The sequence below is a fragment of the Numida meleagris genome, chromosome 1, assembly GCF_002078875.1.
Source record: "Numida meleagris isolate 19003 breed g44 Domestic line chromosome 1, NumMel1.0, whole genome shotgun sequence".
Taxonomy (NCBI): Eukaryota; Metazoa; Chordata; class Aves; order Galliformes; family Numididae; genus Numida; species Numida meleagris.
In genome coordinates this window covers 118555538-118574515 of record NC_034409.1, presented here as the reverse complement: position 1 = coordinate 118574515, position 18978 = coordinate 118555538, and the positions used below count along the sequence as shown (strand labels likewise).

Here is an 18978-nt window from a genome sequence, read left to right as displayed (position 1 = left end):
GTGTTTGGGCCAGCATCGCTATTAAAACAGACCCCGGGGAAGTGTGTGTTAAGGTGCTTCCTTCCATCTCTCTGTCCTTTTCCCCCCTCCCACCCTCGTCCTTTTCGTCCCTGGAGGAAACGCTTGTCTCTGCCAAGATCCTGCCTTGCAAAAGTAAACAACGTGAAATTACAATAAAATGTTGTGATTTGCTGGGCTGCCGCTCAGGAGCCGCGCAATTACAAGAAGGGTCTTCTATAGATAGCCCCGTGAGAAATAAACAACCTTCCATCTTGAGTGGGCTTCAGATCCGAGCGCGAGGGCAGGGCGGATGAAGAACAAGGGATTTCTTCCCCAGACTACAAGGTCCTTAGGAAGTTTATATTGCAGCAGCTGTCAGCAGCTCTGACATGTCGGTGGTTGGCCTTCACATAGTGCCACCAATATTTGGGGCTCTGCGCGTGTACCGCTGTTGTTGCTTGACGTTTTAAGACCTGGTCGTGCACTGAAAATCCTGAGAATGAATAATGTGAGCTGAAACTTGTTTCCTCCAGGTTCTTCCAAATAATTCAAACTATGGCAACCCTAAATGGAGGTGTAATCCCCGGGAGATGAGCTGCCTTGGGCGCTTGCCAGTTTAGCAGGCTGGGTAATCTGCTCTGTCATCAAGATTTGCGGATTAGCTTTAGTGAAGCTAGTTGGCTTTGACATTTCATTAGGGAAGTTTTCAGTAGTTTTTGTCTTGGTCTTTATGCTGTAAAATATAGATGATGCAGTTTTGTTACCCTTACACCTTTTAACATTTATGCAAGTTGATACCAGAACTGCAAACATCTCTTATCCGCTGAGGATTTTTTAAATCATTGCTTGCTTAGGAAAGACTAACTGAGTCAAAGGCTGATTCTGTAAAGGATCTGCTTCCCCCAGTGCTAACCAATAAATTTTCATCTGGGTAATTTAAGTTACCGAACTGTTATCTCCCAAAGAAGGGATAAAAGCAGATGCTACTTATCCTATAATCTGAAAATATTTTGAAAAGTGAACCGGAATATCAATAAAATGGCTTATCATCAAGGTCTCACAAGAGCTGTAGAGGACATTTATTTAAAAATCAAAATGCTAAATTTAGAGGAATGGGCTGTGCTTGTGAGGAGCGAGCATGTACAAGTGACAGCGCTGTAAATTGTCTCGAAGGTTCAAGGGACTGGGGAAGGACACTGTGTCCTGAAGTCACTTGTTCCCAGCAGAGATGTCTCTGCTGATAAGAGCCGGTTGTTGTTTGTGATGACAGTGATCGAGGAGGACAAGGTAAAGGCTCACCCATAAGCTCCTGCAGCTTTTTTCAGTACAGGGTTGTCGCCTGCTTTATTTATCACAGCATGAAGCGCTCCAAGTTTTTTGCCTGCTGCAGAGCACGGGTGCGCATCCTTGCAGCTTCTTTTGCAGTCGCCGTAATGCTCTCCCAAGCTTTTCTACGTGAACGTGACCACGAGGACCAGTGATACTTCTGGGGAAGGCCAAGAGGGGTTCATTGAGAGGGCCAGCAGGGACACCCAGCTCCACCTTGCAGCAGGGGCCTGGCAGAGGGAGGGAAGAGAGATCCCTGCCCCTCTTCGGCCGTGTTGCCTCTTTGTTTCTGCCTTGCTCTCCTTTATGCCAATAACATTCTGTCCTTCACTGCTGACAATTACTGAAGCAGTTCTGGCGGCAGCATTTGTTATCTGACCTACAAATGCTGTAGAAACGCTCTTCTTCAGCTTTGCAACTTAATCATTGCCAAAGGAATCCTTCCCAACTTTGTAGATGAGTGAGGTCTGGGCCCCAAGTTGAGCAGACCAGGTGTGTTGATTGGCTCCTTTCCCATCAAAACCCATGAAAAACTTTAGACCAAGGATACTTGGCAGTCTTGTGGTAAGGCTGACGAGGTCAGTCATACAGGATCCCACTACCACCATCTCGGCGATCATGGTGCTGGGGATGGAGCAGCTGTAGCCTCCGTGCCAAGCCATACTGAGGGGTTGTCTGGTTGCTGTGGGCTGGTACAGGCTGGTATTCCGTGCTTTCCTACCTGCTTCTTGTCCCTCTGTCAATAGCAATGCGTGGGCACCAACTCCTGAAGTCTGCATCATTGTGCTGATTTGTACCTCTGTTGTGAAGCCTGTGAAGTGAAGCTGTGAGTGAAAAGCGAAGTTTAGTTAAATGATTATTTACCTTGCTTTACTTAAATAAATAATAAAATTAGAGTTAAGGTAATCGTTGGGCTGCATCTTTCTAGGGCTTCAGCATTTGTCCATCATTTATGTCACGGCAACTTGAAGTGGAATAACAGGTGGTTGAACTGAACCTCTGATGAATATTTCTGCGAGAATTCATTCTAGCAAGAGGGGAAGGGACGATTGGCAGAAATACATCCAACATAAGGAGCTAAGCATCTTGTAAGTGCAGAGGTCTTGATCTGGGATAAAGCAGCATCTCCTCTAAGCTGTGTTCCTGTGGTCCAAAAGATGTGGAGAAGGGGATATGTGTGTCTGTGCGCATATGTTGTGTTCCTGTTGAAGGTGAATATCAATTTTGATTATCTGAATATTGATATAGCAGTTTAGAAATAGTTTGCCCAGAGGAGTTGTTTGCATTGTTATATTTACCTGCCCAATGAAATCAGACAACCTTTCAGTCCATGAATCACAGTACAGTGTTTGCCATTAAAATTTCTATGGTTGCACGGAGCATGCAACAGTTTCCAAAGAATTTTATTAAATCAAAGTAATAAAACTGAAAAACGGTGTTGACTTTTCTTTGGCTTTTTCAGGTTCTTGCTAATTTTGGCCTTACAATGTATTTCAGTGCTTTTTAGATTCCATTTTCTTGCTACTTTATCTCTCAGATTGTAGGCTTTCTTTTAAATCACGGTAACCGTTGTAAAGCTTGGGACATTCTTCCTGGTGCTTACTGGCCCCAGTGTAACATACATTTTCTAATGATTTTTGCTGTTTTGCTGATTTTGAGAATTTGAAGCACAAAGTGGGTTTACGCAGGCCACATGAATTTCTGGCTTCAAGGCAACGATAAGCATTTTAATGGCTTTGTGAATGACACCATGCATTTAAAGTTGGTTTTCAGTCATCTCAAGATAGCTTATTGTGCAAGAGCGGCTCCAGTGCAACATTCTTTCCTTCCAGAAGAGAAGGTGCCAAGGGGATTGGTATGTGGAAGTGACTACAGACAGAAGGTTTTTCTTCAGGAGCCTTAAACATTGTCCTTGATATATTTTCACTTAGCACAGCCTCCTGTTGTTTCAGAGGGCAACAGTTCTGCAAATCACACTGTAGAAGTGCCCTGGGACCCCCCACAGATACTTGCCCCCACTGGCCGGCCGCTGCCTTCGCGCTGTGCAGGCCTTCACGCCAGCCCTTGGGGAGCCTGTGTAGGGCTGCGGAAGAGAGCACGGCTCTGCCCAAGGAAGCCTGTTTGCATGACCTGGCTTTTTGTGGCGTGGTTGAGACGCCGCGCTTCTTCTCCAGCTTTCAAAGTTAGGGAAATGCATCGCTTCCTCAGTTGTGGTTGGAGATATTTTTCATCCATCTTTGGCAGCTGTTTTAGAAAGACAGTAGACATCCCTCACTGAGTCTTGTTTTCACAAGCTAAGGGGTTGCACCAATCAGCAGTTCTTCATTGTTTCTCCCTCTGTTCCCTAACAAGCACAGTTTTGTACACTCCCTCTGTTTCAGTTGTTCTCTACAGCATCGTTCATCTTCTGCCTTGCGTCAGCAGCACTAAGCTTTTTCCTTACCCCCCTCTTCATCTTCCCTACCACCGCTGTGCATTTTTTCCTGACTTTTTCCTGCCCAGATCTCTCTGCACACTACGCCCTGCACCATCTCACTTTTTGCAGCAGGCACCACACGTTCCCAGGGCTGGGATTGCTGGTCTCCCTTCCAGTGCTGGATCTCCATGTTCTACCACTTCCTCCCATTGCAGCCACTCTGGGGGATAAATCATGAGTGTCAATGGAGTGGGTGCTCTTGTGAGGATGTGTGAAGTATGAGATGAGTGGTAGTGTTCTGCCAAAAGGCGTTCGGTGACTGCTATCAAGTGGTCCTTTGATCTGTAGACAATCCAGAGGTCCTCACAGCTCTGCGGTACAGATGTCAGGAGCTCTGCATCTTCTCCCCCTTCCCTCTCCGTCTGCTCCTTCCATTGCTTTCCTGGGTTGTGCTCCTGATCTCCATGGGCCTGGTGTCCTGTCTGCTCACCAGGCAGCTCCTGCAGCCCTTCCTGTGTGCCTCTCTGAAGCTGTTCCACAAACATCCCTCCAAGCTGAAGGTGGGTTTCACAACCTATGGGCCCTAATAGTAGGGCTGAATGTGTGTTTGCCTCAGGATCAGAATTCTGAGGTTCTTGAGGAGAAAATGGTCGTATTTATCTGAGTGGATCTCAGGTGTGTATTTCTTTCTTTCTTACAGCCAGACTTTAAGGAAAAGGGTACAGGTCATTTCAGATCATCTGAAGAATGATGCATCAACCTGATGTTGTAAATGTGCTGAACAACAGCTGTGTGCAGACAGTTGTGCTGTGGTCAATACGCTGGTCATCTCTGGCTTTAAATAGCTTTTATTTTTTTCTTTATTTTAGCCCCCCAAATTTACTTTGCAATGGTAACTATGCCTGTCGCATGTTTAAAGCAGATTTCTTCACTGTGCGTATGGAGGAAGGTAAAGGAAGTGATAAATCTCTAAAGCCAGTATGATAAAAGAAATCCCCTCCAGCAAAGGGCCAGATACGGCATCTTCTCCTTGCTCAGAGTCTTGGTCTGTGGCTGCCCTCGCTGGTGGGAAGATGGCTGCTGCTGTGGCACAACAGAGGGTGCAGGAGGAAGGCCAGGGAGCAAGGCCATGCATTGGGTGCTCTCTGTCAACAACAGAGAGATTTGGGGAACCAGAGAAAAAAACCACCACCGTGGCTGAAAAAAAATAAAGAAGAGCTTGGGACACTGGGAATTTATGGCTTCTTTTCCCCTCAACAATCTGAAGAAGATCCTTCATCCTCCCTGTTTTTGACACAGGAAATGCTTTGTAGTTAGTTATTTCCTGCACTCCTTCTTAGCATCAAATCAATAACAGGATCAAACTCCCCAGTCCATGCTGGTCCCTTTCTTCCCTGTGCTGCTGTTAGGAGCTGGGGAGCAGCAGGCTGCAGGTCTCAGTGGTGCGGCTTCTGCTACCTCATATGTCTGATGCCCCGTGAAGTGTAGGGTGGCTGTCGAGCTTTCCTAGGAGCCATGTGCCACCTCTGGGCTGGCACTGAAGGGCTCCACTGGAGGCCAGAGGATGCAGAGCAGACGCTTTCTGCTTGCTACCATCCCCCTGCCACCACAGACCCCCTGCGAGTCTTTGAGGTGCACTCATCTTCTGAGTCACATCCGTGTCACCCAGCAGGCAGCGTGGTGGGGGATGTCGTCTCGCATCACATGGATATTTTCAGGCTTTCTTCTCACAGTGACCTTTCAGCCTCCTACCTCATTTCCTGCGTGAATGGTTGCTTGTCTTTTCCAAAACAACATCTTAGTTTCTTCTGGCGATGATGAGCATGAAAGAAAAGCTAGGTCTGCAAGAAATGCACAAATGCTTTTTGCCTCTCCTCCCTTCAGAACATCCCCCACTTGCTCTTGTATCCCTGTGGAAGGTCCGGAGAGCAGTGCCACCAAAACAGGTTTCCTTTACCACCTTCCGTCATGATTACTGCCTGGCAAAGAAATGCAGCTTCTCTGGGCAGGTGGGCACATTTGCAGCTGTGCTCCCAGTACGTCAACTGGGCGCCACCAGCACTCGCATTCTTTGCTCATTAGTGATTTTAAATGATGTCATTGGAGGAAATTTCCTCCTAATGTTGTAATGCTCTCAGCTCTCTTTTCTATACCTGAAATTGCCAGTTACACAAAAAAAAATTCTGACAAGCAAAAAAAAAAACCAACATGAAACTCCAAGACTCATTTTAATTGCATTGTGAGATCTGCTCTCAAGTCAAAAGATTTTTATTTGATTATGTTCAGATTTTTACTTACCAAACACTGTAATTCTTTTGGTTTTAATTAAAGATTTTTTTTTCTTTTGCATTAGACTGATGCTAAACTGGATTCACTAAATCTTCTTATGCTGTAAGTAGCAGTGACCCAGATAAACACATTTAAAAATTCAACTGCTGAAACTACAGTATGTTGCCTTTGTAAGACACAGTGAGAGGAAGTCTAAAATAGTTCTACAAATTTACAAGAGTAACACGTAGCTTCATATCATTAAAAGCAGATTCATAGGCTAATTTAATTTTTTTAAATTAGATGCACAAATCTGCATGAGAAGAGTGTTACTTGGTTTGGCATCCGATGCTTGAAAGTTACAAGGAGGCCTGTGAAAAAAGTGCTTTTCCCTTCTGCATCCATCCTTTTGCAGTGTAACAGAGGCTTTGGGGAAAAGAGGGGATAATGGTTTATTTATGAATGTGGCTTTAAAGAGTCTGCAGTGCTTTGCCTTTCAGTGCCTGAGCTCGCGGTGACAGTAGTGTTTTGGTTTAAGGGCTGGGGTCCAGCCAGGCCCACCGTCTGCCCTAGGCATGGCCTGGATCAAGATGGGGACATCAAGACTTCTCCATGAACTGGATCGAGACGTGGACATCAAGACTTGTCCATGGTCTGGATCGAGACATGGACATTGCCGAAGTGCCTTGTTGGCCTAGATTTGAGTAAACCTGTTCCATGGCCCAAAAAACTGCGGTTTAGCAGTGTCTGATGGGATGCTACCTGTGGTTTCGAATGTGCATTTTACATGTTTTCTGCCAGAGCAGGTGATGGTGGCAGCACTGGAATGGCCGCCAGTGGCATGATCTGCCAGCTGGGCACATAAGCCCAGCCGGTCCCTAGGTGCTGCCAGGGAGGCCTGCGGGGCATCTCTCGCACTCTATAACTTACCCGAACACGGACGTTACCACTTCTTTGGTTTTTGTGAATTTTCAGACAGCAGCGTCAGCTGTGTTTACACAAGGAAGAAATATGCACTACTGGGGACAATCAGATAATAAACAGCCTTTAATTAGCGCAAAAGATGCAACGGGACCTAATCCCTCAGTGCCTGTTTAGACAGCCAGACCCAAACAGTAGGGTCTGGTGCCCCATTACCGCTCCTCTGGGGGAACCAGGGGATGCTCCATTTTGTCACTGCCATCCTGGTGTCTGCAGCTGGTTGATGGCGTGGGGCTCGTCCCAGACCCAGGGAGACACCACAGGCCCTGTCTTGCTGAGCTGGAGCATGGACATTCTGATCTGTTTGTGGTTCGCTTGGTGTCCCCAAAGGAGGAGCCCATAAAGGTGTGTTCTTGTGCAGAACAGCACCACATCACCTTTTCACTGCAGGCACCAAGGTGGCCTACAAGATCAAGAAGACAGGCAGCAAAAAAAACCACCAACGTTTGCACCAGTGTGCTTGCAGTTTGTTGTTAGTGGTTTTTTTGTTAAGATCTATTTGTTTTGTGCATCTTTATTTCCTCTTCTTTGCAGTTAGATGACGCTGCAGAGCCAGCTTTAGTCCTTTATGCTGTACGTACAGCAATTCATTTCTTGCTGAAAATGTGACAACACGAGGCTGAAGCTCTTCCCACTGGTGTTTTCGCAAAGGGATTCGCCCGTTCTCCCACCTCCTCGGGAGAGCCAAGCTGTGAGTGCACGGCCGTGCATCTCCCTGCAGGCCTCTGAGGCTGGGCAGCTCGGCTGGACGCCAGACCTCCCCACCAGGTTTGCTGGAGTGGCCCGGTGACGTGCCCCGGGGGACTTACAGTCAATGATGATGGATTACACTGGTACATTAATGCAGCGGTCTCATCTGGGAAAGATGTAATTGCCGTTCCGTGTCCCGCCGCTTCCGTAAGTTTTTCAGCACACGTAGTAGTGCACGTCGCGATGGAGATGGCTGGTGACGAATGTTGCAGTAAATATGTCAGAGGCTCTGCATCCTGTGGCAGCACGATTCTGTGGTTTGATGGAAAAGCATGGGCAGTACCGATCTTGTTTCTTCCTGAAAGACGTGTCTGCAAAATAGGTTTATGTTGACGGGTTCCTCAGGACCAGGAAAGGCTCAGTGCAGCTGATGGGTTGGAAACCAGTGTGTAAACAGATGTGAAACAGAGATATAAAAAAATGCTGCATTTTTCTTCCCATCACAGGAGCCCTGTGTTTTTCTGGCTCTTTTAAATAAAATGCCTGCAGCTGCTCACACATTTTGCAAGGATGAAAATAAGGGGCTATTTTGGTTGGATGTTTTTACATCCACACAGCTTTGGATAGGGTGGCGTGTTTGAAACCTGGCGTGGGCGTGCTTTCTGCGTGAGGATTAGTGCCATCAAGTAGCTGACGAAATGTTGGGTTTGGTATACCAGTGTGATGACATGTGGGAGAGGGAGAGTCAGTCTAGTAAATCTGGAGTTATGAGTATAAAAACTGATCTTGAGCTGGCAAGCTGAAGGAGGATATGGTTACTCGTGTTGATGGGGAAGGATGCAGCGTTAAATAACCACATTTTGCTCTCCAAACAGCTAAAGAGTCTGTCCCCTTCCTTCTTACAGCCCCCTTTAGATACTGAATGGCCACTCTCAGGGCTCCCTGGAGCCTTCTCTTCTCCAGGCTGAACAGCCCCAGCTCTCAACCTGTCCTTGTAGGGGAGGTATTCCATCCTGGAGCTCCCCAGCTGTAGATCTCGTCATTGGCACTGCATTCAGGGAATTTTCTGGTGCTCTCCTTTCTGGCATGCAGGGTCTGGAGGCTGTACCCTTTCCTGTCAAGCACAATAACATTTATGCTGCTGATAAGCCCATCAAAGCTGCAGCTGGGAGCAGCCATTTTGGCCCATCCATTTTGGCTGATGGATGGCACCAACACCTGTATTCAGTCATGGGCACATTCTTCCTTATGGTCTTAGGAACGTGTGTACGTCACTAGAAAGGGTTGGTGTGCAGGAAAGATTGATTTTAACTTGGTGCTGCTTTTCTTCTGATTCTTTACTTATGGAAGGCAGGCTGTATGCTGGACAGTAAGACATTGTGAAATCTGTCAGGATTAGTGATTCTGGCCACTAAGACATTGAACTGTGGTCAGAGCCTGCCTCCTGCTCGTTCTTCCTTGCTGCAGTGAGAAGATGTGGGCAGCAGCACCAGGTGAAGGGTGATCGTCTTGACAGTTCTGAGCTTGTCCCTGTCCTGGCCTCGCTTGCACCAAGTAAAAGTGGTGTTTGACCAGAGCTGGCATACCTCAGGGAGGGGATGTGAAAGGGTTTGCTGGCTAGGAGGCAGCTGAAGGTGTTGAAGCCATCATGGTGTAGAGGGGCAAGGTCAGGTGTTTCACCTGCAGAAGTGCTGTAGTGGTTCACAAACGGATTTTAACTTGACCTGGCTGCTGAGCAGGGCGACTGGTGTGATGGGTCCCCGTCCCCTGCGAGCAGGAGCTGTGTGGTCATGTCTGCAAGGAGGGACGGGCCATGAAGGGCAACCTCCGTCATACCAGTTCTCATCTGGGTATTGGGAAAGATCAAGGGAATGCAGGGAGAGCGCGTGAGCCTGGGGTCAGGGGAGTGGGCTGGGAGGAAAGAGTGAGCCGAGGGTTGCTGAGCTGGGAACAAACCTCTGCTGAGGAGCTGGCGAGGCTTTGAAGTCGTGTCACTGACATCAAACTCTGAGATCCTTTGTAGGAAACGCAGTGCTTTAAGGACTGTTTAATAAAGCTCTCGACTGGGAAAGGAGCAAATATTTTATCAGGCTGACGCTGAGTGCTTTTTGTTGTGGGTTTTGGGGGAAGCGGGACTGGCAATTATGTTTAATTGATATCTTTTTCCTCTTGTTATCATTGGAGTATCGATTGCTGGGAAAACAAAATGCATGTTTTTAAAAATTTACTGTAAAGTCACAGCTCTCGTTTGTTTTGTTTAGCTCTGTGCTCTCAAAGCAGCTCATTTTTCTTTGCTTTGCTGGCAAATAGAATGTTTTGATTGAAAACAATACTAAATAATCAGTTAAATGGGATATTTAATGACAGGAAAAATTGTTTAAAATATTTTTTCCCATAGGAAAATCATGCCGTTTGCTTTTCAAGCCTAAGAAGCCTTTTAATGCCAGCATAAGTCTACATCCTTCCTACAGTCTTGCTCCAGAAGTAAACACGTGGGCACAGCGCATGTGTCGAAACGTGTGGGTCGAGGTGTGGTGAATCCCGGGAGCTCTGGCACAAGACACGTCCCTCAAGTACGTCCAGTTTTTCCCTCCATCACTTTAATGTGGAATTTCTAAGGCCCCCACCCTCCTGCCATTTTGCCAGCCCTGCAGGATACCGAAGGCAGCACCGTGGCCCCCAGTGTCCCTGTCCCAAAGAACTGATGCAGGTGGATGTCCCCACGGTCACAGGAGCATGTTCCCCACCTGAACAGGGATTCGGAGTGCGAAAGCTGCAGCGAGGTTGCAAGGGATGTCACCGAACTCTGCGGCATGTGACTCAGCTGTAATTATGGCTGGCAAATTTATATTTGTCCTTTGCATGTCAGGTTCAATGCATCAGATTTCCGTACGCTGTCTGGGGCTCGGCTTAGTGCAAGCTGAGCAAGCTGCTGCTGCATGGGCATTGCCATGCTGCTCCAAGGGGAAAAAAGAGCCCTGTCTGGGCAGGGTTTGTTCCCAGCAGCATGCTGCAGGGCTCTTCTGCTGCAGCAGCTTTGAGACAGGCAGGATCAGGATGTGCTGTGGATAAGAGATGTGGGCATCAGAGAATAGCAGTGTCTCCAATGGTTTGTCGTGTTTCATAGCACCTGCTTATACATAACCTTATGTACACTTTGGGTACGTCACAATTTGGGCTGTAAAGATAATTTTTTTGTGAAGCTTTTCAGTTGGGTGTAAAAATTCACTGTGATGAGGCTGAAATTTGTCAGGGCAACGCTCTGCTTGCCCCCAGCATTTACCATCTGTATGCGTTGGGAGTAAGGGCACTGCTCTTGGGACCATGACAGGATTTTGTTTAAATTGGTCTGATTTGTTTTTAAATGAGCAGAAAGTGAGTTCTCTGCTCCGCAGAATGGATTGCGAAGCAGGGGCTGTTGACAACAGCAATGCAGTTGACAGACGCATTGCGCTAGGCCGGCCCTGCGCAGTCAGTAGGCCCGCTGCTGTGTGCCAGCTCATTCTGCAGGCCTGGCTGAGACCAGCCGGTCAGGCCGCTGCCTCCCAGAGCAACCACACTTGGTCCCTGCTAAAGAGTCTGTCTGTCCTTCTTACAGCCCCCCCTAGATCCTGAAAGGTGCTCTCAGGTCTCCCCGGAGCCTTCTCTTTTCAGGCTGAACAGCCCCAGCTCTCTCCTGTCCTCATAGGACAGATGTTCCATCCCTTGGGTCATTTTTTTTGTCCCTCTTCTGGACACACTCCATCTGTGGTTTATATGTACAGGAGAGCTACTGGTACATTAATAGCGCTGTGTGAAAGCTCGCTTCCTCCAAATACTTTTTTTCTATTCCAGCAAAGACCTTAATAACAACATGGGAAGTCCTTATGTGTGTGCAGCCATAACAACACAGCACAAAAGTCACAGGATGCAAGGTGATTTACAGCTCACTGCTGTGTGTCAGTGCGTGCCCCAGTTGCCCCCTGCCTTATCTACTGCAGAAGGATGCAGAAAGATGGGGAGGGTTCTGGCTGCAGGCAGTTGCATGCATGGCATTGGGTGGTCCCACAGCGAGCACCCACAGCCCTGGGAAAAGCTGACATCGGCAGGGGATCAGCAAGCAGGCCGGAGTTATCGCCGCCCTCATAATGGCATTTCTGCATAGCTAACATATCATTTCCTGTAGAGCTGTACACATCGTTGCTTAGTGCCGTGAACTTAACTCTTATCAGCATCCCGGTGGGAAAACGCAAGTTATTTACAATAGCTTTCTTTTCGGTGTCGTAAGCTTATTTTCAATTAAAACAAACAGCAAATTAAATATTAAATAGATAAGTAGGGAAAGTGAAATTAATTGATTTTCCGGCACCGGGGTGAGGTAGAGAGAGGAACCTTAAGGCGGTTTTGCCAAGCTGCACTGCCTTCCTTTTTGCTTATCAGATATGTGGGATTGGCTTTAAAAGCCAGGCAGCTCTCAATATGCGTAGCGAAGCAGCAGTCCTTGAAGTAACAGCAGTACATACTTCAGATTATTCTTTATTAAAGGAGAAATGTAGTACAGCTTTCACTGCTAAAAGCAACATTGGAAAATGCAGTTTGGTGTGAGTCCTCTCCATAGAACCACAGATAAACAGAATGGGTTAGGTTGGAAGGGACCTCAAAGCCCACCTAGCCCCAACCCCTGCCGTGGGCAGGGCTGCCCCCCACCAGCTCAGGCTGCCCAGGGCCCCATCCAACCTGGCCTTGAGTGCCTCCAGGGATGGGGCACCACGGCTTCTCTGGGCGGCTGTGTCAGTGCCTCACCACCCTCTGAGTAAAGAATTTCCTCCTAACATCTAACCTAAATCTCCCCTCTTTTAACTTAAAGGCGTGTCGGCAAGATCACTAAGATCACTGAGTGTTCCTGTACCCCATACAGGGAACATACAAGGGCATCCAGGAGCCCCAGGACAGCTTCTTGGACAACACTGCAGTGTCTCCTGGCCCTCCTTTCAGGGTTAGGACCTCGGCTCCTTCTTGCCCTGTTGCTTACCACCTGCGTGTTGCCACATGCCTGGGGACTGCCACTAGTGTGGGCACAGAGCCATGCCCTGCCACCCATGTGCTGCCAGCACTTCTGGGTTCCCTTACCTCAGGGACACACGGGATGCAGCCTGGAATGGCATTTGACCGTGCCTTAAAAACCCCACAGCAAGAAGCAGGCATTTCTTCTAGGTGCCTGATGGTGATAGATGAGCTGTTCTTTCCCTCATCTAGATACTTCCTCTGCCCTGTCGCTTTCTAAAGCAGGGATGGGGGATTTTATGATGCTTCATCCTCCGCGGTTATCTGTCTCTCTCTGTGGCACTGTGCAACATGCTAATCCCTCAAGGCTCGTACGCGGCATAATTTTAATCTTAATTTTTCTATTTCTCAATGCTAAATGGCTTTACCAGGGGAATAGAAGGTCATTTCCCATCCCCACCAGATCACTCATTTTCTGTGGTAATGCAGAGATCATCTCACGCTTTGCAGACAGACGGCAGGGCAGAAGTACTGGTGCCGTTTGCAGCGCTCCTCGGTGCTGCAGAATGGAGGGCAGCAGGCATGTGGGGCTGGGCTGCAGGGCCGAGGGAGTTCTGAACGGCTCCTTTTTAAGGAGGGAGATGGTGTGAGAAGTATAAAACCACTTTTTAATTCCTCAGCGAGACAGGGCTGCTTGTTTTGGTGCTGCTGCTTGTCACTGTCTGAATCAGCTGCTTTATTTCACTGCTGCTTTCCTGTGCTCGGGAATCTCTGCCTGCAGCCGGCGCTGAGTGAGGAAACAAACAGAACCCCTCAACCCCGCAGTCGTGTTTTCCTCTCAGCGTTTCACGAGATGAGAAGAATCATGAATTATTCTCCCCCAGCCAGCAGCAGCGGGGGAGAAGGAATGACTCATCTGTTTACTTTTAAAAATTCTCCTTAAAAATCAGATGTGCCCGATGATACATGATAGGGATTTCGCTCGCCCGGCCCCGGCTATTAACTCCCAACATTGCTGTAGTCCTGCTCTGGCGGTGACACCATGCTGCCAAACCTGGGGATTTACAGGTCTCGGGAGAGATGCTCCAGTTTCCCACTTCCTTGCCTTGGCCGTGGTTTGCCCTTTGTTCGGGGTTGGTTTTGGCGTCTGACTGCACTGAGCTGGCAGGTGACGGTGCCGCTCCCACAGCAACTGGCATAGGCATCCATAGAATCGTGGGATCCTTAAAGTTGGAAAAGACCACTAAGATCATCGAGTCCAACATCAGCCCGTGGACCCACCCACAGGATTAGGGTCTGCGTGTGGCTGGTGTGGGCCAAGGACATGGGGCGATGGTGACGGCATGCAGCCTGCTCTTGGGTAACAGCGTGCAGCTGTGCGCAGGTGAGAAATGTAAATTTGGGGTGCTCCAGTGCTTCCCCATGGTAACAGAGTTAAAAATGGACAAGTTTCCATGGTGATTATTACTGCAGGATGCGCTGTTCACTTCAGGAGTGGCACGGGCAGCATGGCAAAATCTGCAGGCGGAAATTATTTACCTTTCTGAATAAATGAATCCACAGTGCCATTAATTTGCTGCTTTGCAGGGGAGCACAGGGGGAGCAGAGTGTTAATCTTTGTAGGAAACAGGTTGCAGATTTCACTGCCATTGTGAACAGGAACAATCTCTGTCCTTTCTTTGTTGACATTTGTTTGGTTTAGATAAAGGCATGGGCTGATAAAGTAAATTTGAATCATAGAATCACAGAATGGTTTGGAGACAGCTCTGAAGCCCACCCAGCCCCATCCCCTGCTGTGGGCAGGGCTGCCTCCCACCAGCTCAGGCTGCCTAGGGCCCCATCCAACCTGGCCTTGAGCGCCTCCAGGGATGGGGCACCACAGCTTCTCTGGGCAGCCTGTGCCAGCACCTCACCGCCCCGAGGATTTCTGTCCCTAGAGGTGTTGAAGAAACAGGTAGATGTGGCACTGATTTTTAGTGGGGACATGATTTTTAGTGGTATGGTGGTGATGGGCTGACGGTTGGACTAGATGATCTTAGTGGTCTTTTCTGACCATAATGATTCTAGGATTCTATCTGCCCTTGTAAAAAGTCAGTCTCCCTCCTGTTTATAAGCTCCCCTCAAGTACAGGAAGGCTGCAGTGAGGTCTCTCCACAGCCTTCTCTTCTCCAGGCTGAACAAGCCCAACTTCGTCAACCTTTTTTCATAGGAGAGGTTCTGCTGCCCTCTCATCATCCTCGTGGCCTCCTCTGGACCCCTAAAGGGCTGTGTCAGAGCTGCTGCACCAGTGGCCTGACCCACTTAAGTAAAATCCCACGGGAAGAAAACAAGACAGCTCTCGTAGGGGAACCGAGGACCCTTTGCCACGGTGGAACATTTCTGAACTGTGTATTTTTAGAAACATTTGGTTTTGTGCTCCTGCTGAGTTAAAGCAGTGTGCTGTCTCTGGGCTCTGCCATACACTGTCATTACACAGAGCTTTGTTTAAAGCTGCAGAAGGGGCTGCCTGAGCCCTTGGGTTGGCTGGCGCACGGGAGGGTTTTTTTTGACTGCAGGCAGCCCTCAGGTCCTCTAAATTATCTGTGTTTATGGCTAAATATAAGTTCCTCAAAACTCTTCGTACAACACTCACGTATGTCTGTATACACGGCATGGCTGTGTACATTACCGCTGTGAGTTGTGGAGCCGTTACCCTGAAACGTGGAAACGTTTAAGGGCTTGTTTTGGCGACAGGGTCTTCCAAGGCAGTCGCAAATGTTTTGTTAAGGAGGAGATTTATGCAGTGCCTAAACCATGTTTCTGCGTCGCAGGCCAAGCGATGTCGGTCCTGGAGCCCCTGGCAGCCCCATCCCACTGACGGCGATGTGAGCGCGGCGCTGCAGAGCCCCAAAGCCCTGCGAGATGGAGGAGCTCTACAAGGAGACCCCCAACCTGCCCATGGATGTCACCAGCCCGCCGGCGGCCATGGCCAACAACAAGCTGGAGAACGGTGTGGCCCAGCTGATCACGGCAGAGGCCTGGAACATCAACTCGGCTGACCTGATGAAGAAGGCCCTGTCCCCACTGGTGACTGTCCCCGCTCCCTCCATCCTGACGCCGCCGGCCGAGTCGCAGAGCGGGGTGGCGCTGAAGGTGGCGGCCACTGTGCTGCAGCCCATCTGCCTGGGGGACAGCCCCGTCGTCCTGCCCATCCACCTGCAGGTGGCTGGCAGTGCCGCCCCACAGATGCCGGCCAACGGTGCCACCCCGTACGTCATGACCACGCAGGGTCCCGTCCCGCTACCCGTCCTGCTGGAGCAGCACGTCTTCCAGCACCTCAACTCACCCCTGGTGCTGCCCCCCGGTGCCGCCTGCCCCACCAGCCCCCTGCACGGTGGCCTCTTCCCGGGCGCCTCCGCCCCCGTCGGCCAGCCCCAGCTCCTGGACCCCAAGCCCTCAGGCCCAGGCCAGGAGCCCGTGCTGCCACCCGTCTTTCAGACACCGGGTTTTGCTGCAGTCCTGCAGGACCTCTTCCCCTCGGGGCAGGGTGCCCTGGGCTCGGCCCCCTGCCAGCCCCCTCCTGACTACGCCGCCCTCCCGCCCCAGGCCTTCAGCTCACCCCTCTCCCCGCTGGTGCCCCCTGCCACGCTGCTGGTGCCCTACCCCGTCATCGTGCCCCTGCCCGTCCCTGTGCCTATTCCCATCCCCGTCCCCATCCCCGTGCCCCACGGCGCTGAGGCCAAGGTGGCCCCCGACCTGCCCAAGCCCCCGCTCTTCACCCCGCAGCCCTGCAAGGGCACCCAGACCCCCCTGGAGAAGGAGGAGACGAAGCCCTTTGACCTCGTCCACCAGCGGGACTTCTCCCAGCTAAGCCGCCACACCGTCATCAAGATGGGCAGCGAGAACGAGGCACTGGACCTCTCCATGAAGGGCCCACCCGTGCCCCGGGCCTGCGAGGCCGCCCCGCTGCCGCCATCCCCTGAGGACGGGGCGCTAGACCTGTCCCTCGCCTCCTGCCGCAAGCCGGGGGGCCCCAGTGGGGAGACGGCCTGCAGCGGGCCCAGCACCGAGGGCAGTCCGCAGGACAAGCCGGCCATCCCCTTCACCCCCTCCAAAGTGCCGGAGGCCGCGGGCAAGGCGGAGGGCAGGGTGGCGGGGCCGGGCGAGCTCCTGCGGCCGCCGCAGAAGTGGTTGGTGGAGCCGGCGGGGAGGGCGGCCTGTGAACCCAAGGCCGGCGGCAACAACATCGAGATCGTCAGCACCTCGCAGACAGCCAAAGTCATCGTCTCCGTCAAGGACGCCGTGCCCGCCATCTTCTGCGGCAAGATCAAGGGCCTGTCGGGGGTGTCCACCAAAAACTTCTCCTTCAAAAGGGACATGCCCCAGGACTCGGTACTGCAGTGCTACGACGTGAAGAGCCAGCCCGAGCCCCGGGACAACGCCGAGGCGCTTAGGAAACCCGTAAAGAACAGGAGCGTAAAGCTAAAGAAAATGAACTCGCCCGAAATACACATTCTGCCAATCAAGAAGCAACGGCTCGCTGCCTTTTTTCCAAGAAAGTAAATTATGGGTTTTTAGAATTTTAAGATTATTATGGAAAAAAAAAATAATAAAAAAGATGCACTTGGTTTTAAACTCATTTAAAACTTTAAACTATCTTTGTAAGTTATTTTTGGGGGAAGGGGGAGAGGAGCAGATGTAGAGTCCCTATAAGCTGGGTTTCTTCTTTTTTTTTTTGTTATCAAATTTTGACTTTTCATGGGAAACTGAATAAAAGCAACCTATTTTTCAAGCAGATTGCACATTTTGCAGCTTTAATGGAGTAACGGATGAGTCAGAGGGGTAAGAGCTATTTTCACTGCCATAAAGTGCTTTGATGATGTAATTCTTCATAATGGTTAGAACGGAAATTTCAAAATAAATGTTTGTACGTGCTAATCGGTGGCGGTATCTCTGTCATTTCTGAAGTGCTTTGGCCGCACGGAGGAGGCCCGGCCAAAGTCTGCAACCGCCCTCCCCTGTTCAGAGCGCTACTAACAATCCACCCGGGAGTGGAGCGGGGCATGCTGCTGGGGACACTGCGCCCCAGTGGGCTTCGGAGTGGCAAAGATGAGGGCAGGTGAGCAGTGCGGCCCTGTGCTGCCGACCTCAGCGGTAGAGATGCTCACGACCCAGTTCTATCTGAAGTGCTGAAAGCAATAGCAGCAGTTAGTTAAAAGAGAAAGTCTTAAAATCTGTGGGAATTCGGTTGCCGAGGGGTGATAAGGAAAAGTCGCCTATTTTTTCCCAGTCTGACTGTAGATATATGGAGGCATTGTTTATTGTTAGTTTTATAATTGTCTTTGATGGCTGAAGTCAACGCACATGAAAGAGCAGAACTATGTAACTTCATTACTTGACGGTGTGCAAGCCGCCCACATCCATGGAGAAATGTGAATGTACCATTACAATAAACATTCTGGTAAGTGACGGTTTTGCACTTGTGTATGACAGTCGGCTTTAAAGGCCATCTGGTCCAACTCCCCTGCAATGAACAGGGACACCTACAGCTTCATCAGGGTGCTCAGAGCCCCTCCAGCCTCACCTTGCCTGTCTGCGGGGCCGGGGCGCCCAGCAAGAAGTAGCTCTGAACCCATCATCCAGGTAGCGCAATGCTCTGACTGCTCCAGGCTTCCTCCCTCTGCAGCCGCACGACTCCCAGGTCTCCCCTTGGGCAGTTCTGGGGAGGTCAAGGCAGTAGTTCTTGCAGGAAGCTGGCCAGAGAGGCAACTTCCAGGTTCAAAACGCCATCGCCAGGTATGGGCCTCATCCCGAGCTCTGCGGACGCTCCCACTGCGGAGAGCAGGGTGCTGCTCAGTGCCCCACCAACGGGTGGGGAAGGGCATTCCGCTGCTCTTCTTGGCTGAAGGACTGCTCCCTCTGGAGCGGGTGTTGCACACGTGTGGCATCAAATCCTGTCAAAATCATCTTTTTAAATGTTTTTAAAGCCTTCATTTTTCCCAAAGCTGGCAGAACTGAAAATGCTCAGAGAGCTCATGTATTGACCGTTGATGGATTCATTAATGTTTTGTCACCTGACAGGTTGGTTTTTTTAAATAATTTTGTTCTTAATTGAAAATGTTCTGCTGCTTTGTTTTGTTCCTTCCAAAAAGCCGTGCTGATGTGCCACCTCCCAGTAGCTGCAGTGCTGGGGCCCCACTGTCGCTTCCCCACGGCTGTGACAGGGCCAGGCACAGCATGACCTGCTGGTCTGCCCTAAGTGAACCTAAGACCCCAAGCCCCTAAAACCCTGATAAAAAGGCTGCTAAGAGCAGCTGACTGCCATTGTAAGTCCA

General features: G+C 50.0%; 1 protein-coding gene across 3 annotated transcripts in view; it reads left to right on the top strand.

Annotated features, from left to right (window-relative positions):
- The window catches only part of RAI2 (retinoic acid induced 2), a 31990-nt gene extending 14409 nt beyond the window's left edge, over positions 1-17581 (top strand). The window contains exons 1-2 of one of the 3 annotated variants that reach the window (XM_021409559.1): positions 2-10254; positions 15475-17581. In XM_021409559.1, coding sequence (XP_021265234.1) covers positions 15566-17206 — 1641 coding nt within the window. In that variant the 5' untranslated portion in view covers positions 2-10254; positions 15475-15565 and the 3' untranslated portion in view covers positions 17207-17581. Of the gene's footprint in view, position 1; positions 12428-15474 lie in introns of those variants that run through there. The other 2 variants (XR_002442516.1, XM_021409563.1) reach the window with 2 other exon arrangements.